Source organism: Capsella rubella, unplaced genomic scaffold, assembly GCF_000375325.1.
Source record: "Capsella rubella cultivar Monte Gargano unplaced genomic scaffold, Caprub1_0 scaffold_7, whole genome shotgun sequence".
NCBI classification, from domain to species: domain Eukaryota; kingdom Viridiplantae; phylum Streptophyta; class Magnoliopsida; order Brassicales; family Brassicaceae; genus Capsella; species Capsella rubella.
The window spans coordinates 13,095,906-13,099,870 of NW_006238917.1; the positions used below are offsets into that span (position 1 = coordinate 13,095,906).

General features: G+C 35.7%; 1 protein-coding gene across 1 annotated transcript; it reads left to right on the top strand.

Annotated features, from left to right (window-relative positions):
- The first annotated feature begins 2,099 nt into the window (after positions 1-2,099).
- On the top strand, positions 2,100-3,158 carry LOC111829431 (glutathione S-transferase T3-like). Its single transcript, XM_023778520.1, has one exon. The coding sequence runs from the start codon at positions 2,100-2,102 to the stop codon at positions 3,156-3,158; it is 1,059 nt and encodes a 352-aa protein (XP_023634288.1).
- The last annotated feature ends 807 nt before the right edge of the window (positions 3,159-3,965 follow it).

The following is a 3,965-nucleotide window of genomic DNA, read 5'->3' on the forward strand; positions in this document are numbered from 1 at the left end:
CTAGGCGACGCCCAAGAATTGATGTTGCGGAATTCTTTACCACAGAGAGACTTGTGAAGAAAAAGGTGATAGTTTCTGTTTTGACAAAGTTCATTTGTTTTAATTTCCAACTGCTATTTGGTACTGATAGACTTTTATTTCATGTAGATTGTAGCTGGTCATGTCTCTTGGCGAGCAGAAGATGATATATTCCCTTTCTGGCCTGATGAGATAGCTGTCTATGGGGAATCCTCAAAGTCAAACAAACTGCTTAACAATCATCTACATGACATCTTCCTGGGACGTGTTGATGAGACACAATGGGATGTTCCATCTACTGAGGTTGCAGGAAAGAAGTAGATGGAGAAAAAGAAACATATAATGGACCCGCGTACATGTAGCTCTCCCTGCTACGGGCTTTTTTTTTCAGGACCGCTGTGGACAGCCCGTTTAAGACCGCGGTTAAAATATATATGTCCAGGTCCGCCCGTAAAGTCCAGCGAGTAAACGGGTATACCCGCGGGTATTACGTATTGAGTTTTGCTTTTCTCATTTTTGCTTTGTATTGAAGTTGAATGTGTAGGTGTGTTATTTTAGTCCACAAAAGGTTGTATTAGGCATTAGTAAAGTCTAATTATTCTCTGATTTCTTGAAGTAGTGAGTGAATGAATCTTATAAATGTTCAAAAAAAACAATAACTGAATCATCAAAATAAGATGAAGAAAAGAGTAGCTTAGTTATTTATGTATCCTTTAATACACGGAAACTACTAATACTTTGTGATTTAGACAAACTTTGTTGAAATTGAAACTTAAAATTTGTGAACTGTGATTTAGACAATAAACATTGAAACTAAAACTCAAATCTGAAACTTAAACTTTATGAATAGCTAATCCGATTATGAATTCAAATATAAAACTGAAATATTGATAAATGAACTCAAATCCAAAACAGATGCAATCGTAAACTGAACTCAAATGAAAAAAAAACCTGCAAGTACTTAAACTGAACTCAAACTCAATCTGCAACTGAACTCATAATAAAAAACCTACAACTTGAAGTCTTAAACTGAACTGAACATAACTCAAACCCAATCTTAAAACCTGCAACTCACCAATCCTTAAACTGAACTCAAACTGAATCTTAAAACCTGCAACTTAACTCAACTCGAACTGCAACTTATTGTAAACTTTAAAACTGAACTCAAACTCAATCTCATTCTTCATCATCCACATTCGATTGGTTAAAAGCTTGTGTCTCATCTTCACCATCATATACTTCATCTTCTTCTGCATATATAACAAAATAAAAATCTTAATACACAACATATGCTTTTAAAACGTATATAAAATAATGTGCTTACCTCGTTCATAAGATTCAAAGCTCTTTAACTAATTGCGACAACATATTAGTGCTTGAACATTTTTGGGCAGAAGGCAGCTTCTGTATTTGTTAAGAACTCTAGTACCAATACTGAAAGAAGATTCAGATGCTGAATGTTAAAAACATTAAGTTCATGCTCTGTCTACTAGCTTATAATTATACATTCTCTTGCTTTAAATGAATCCGTTTGAGAACTAGCATGTAAAAAACATTAAGTGTTAGCTCTGTCTACTACCTTTATTGCTATGTCTAGTACCTTACAATGTTATTATAAGTTCATGGCTTTAAAAGAATGAATACGGTTACATTCTCTTGCTTTGATTCTCTGATCTTGTGACTACAAGATTAGTATTTACATTTACATGTAAATGTAATAACATGTTTAGGTTCTTTTCAGAACTAGAAACCATGTATACTTAATAAGAGTACTATTATGTTTTTGAGAGTTCATTGTGATTTGATTGAAGTAGGTGAGCTATTTGCTTTGTAATAACTCTTAATGTGCTGTTATCAATTATCATCTTCCATCTCCCTTTTTCCCTTTGCGTGATGATCCTCTTTATTCTTTCCCCTCTATCATCTTCATGGTCTTTCCCTTCTATAATGTCTCTCTTCTTTCCCTTCTATCATCTCTCTGGTCTTTCCCTTCTATAATGTATCTCTTCTTTCCCTTCTATCATATCTCTTCTCGTTCCCTTGTTTCATATCTCTGGTAGCATCTATCATTCACTTCTATTATGGTTGTTGCTCTTGTACCATATCTCTTCTACCATCTCTGTCTTAGCATCTGTGTTCTACCATCATTAAATAATAATCCATATGGTGGTGCTCCCGGTTACTTTAGCCTTAATAACTTTCCTTATGATAGCTTTTCCCAAAATCTCAACTTTGGATCTCCACAAGGCACCCAAAACCCTTCTTTTAACCACCAACAAACTCAAGCTCCACCCTCTCAAGGTAGCCAGTGCCCTGGTATCAACCAGCAACAGAGTCATGGAGGAGCATCTCAAGGAGACCATAACCCTTCTTTTAACCAGCATCCTCTTCAACCTCCAAGTCAATCTCAAGGCACACCAACTTGTACTAGGGAGAGAAGGCAATGGAACAACATAGATGATCTTGTCTTGATAAGCGGATGGTTAAACACATCCAAGGATGTGATTGTTGGGAACGATCAAAGGTCAAGGATATTCTGGAAAAGAATTTCAGATTACTATGGTGCCAGTGATCATGTTGTGAATGGAGGAGAAGCCAGGCTGCCTGACCATTGCAAACAAAGATGGGGAAGAATCAGTAAAGAGGTGTCTCATTTATGTGGAGCATATGCTTATGCAGAGGGTGAGAAAGCATCCGGACATAATGATGTTGATGTTTTGAAGAATGCACATCAAATTTACATGACTCTTTATGGGAAGAAATTTACACTTGAGCATGCGTGGGTTGAGCTCAAGCATGAACAAAAATGGTGCTCTTTAGGGTTAATGAATCCTACAAGCAAAACATCCAGCAAAAAAAGAAAGGCTGAGGTAGCTGCACCTTCTTCATCCTCAGTTGGTAATGAACAAGAGACTAGGGCACCGGGTGTGAAGGCTATGAAAGCAAGAAGGTTCAACGGCAAAGAGAAGGAGCCAGCCACTGGAGAGTATCCGGAGCTTTGGGAAAACAAACAGAAGGATATGGAGGCCAAGAAAGTACTACAAATGATGAGCCTTCTCGAAACCCTCATTGCGAAGACAGTTCCTCTTGATGAAGATGAACTTGCCCTCAAGAAGAAGCTCATGGCTCAACTCTTCTAAGTTGTGTATTAAGTTGTAATGAATCATGTCTGTTTAACTATGAATTCAGGTCTAAGTAGTGTCATTTGTGTGTGTTCTATTACTGTGTGTGTTCTATTACTGTGTGTGCTCTCTCTAACTATGAAGTTGTCATTGCTGTGTATTACTTGTCTCATTTCTGTTTATGCCTGAGATAGTTTGTGACAATGTATGAATCCGGTTTAATGATGAATGGTGCTAGTTTGTTATAATTGTCTCATTTCTGTTTATGCCTGAGATAGTTTGTCACAAATGTTTTTCATACTTGTATAATTTCTCTGTCTAGTTGACATGTATCATTGCTGTGTATATATGTATCATTCACATGTATCATTTCTGTATCATTGCTGTGTATACATGTATCATTGCTGTATCATTGTTGTGTATACATGTATCATTCAATTGTGGCTGTGATGGAAGAAATGAGAGAGAGGACAAGAGTCTATGCATTGGACCTTGAAAAGCACAGAGAACAAGAGAGGAAAACTGAAGAAAAGGTTGTTCAGCTTGAGAAGCTTCGGATCTTACGTTTTCGAACAATATGGCTACAAATCTCGATGGTATAGGTGATCGTCGAAGAAAAATACGTGATAAACAAGCACATCACCAATTAAAAGAAGATTTGATTGAAAAATACGTGATAAACAAGCACATTTTTATGTTTTTATCTTTTGAAGTTTATGTTTTTAATTTTGATGTTTGTATCTTTTATGTTTTTAATTTTTATCTTTATTGTTTTTTATTTGGTATTATTTTTTAATTTTTTTTTCATTTTTATAATTATTATAT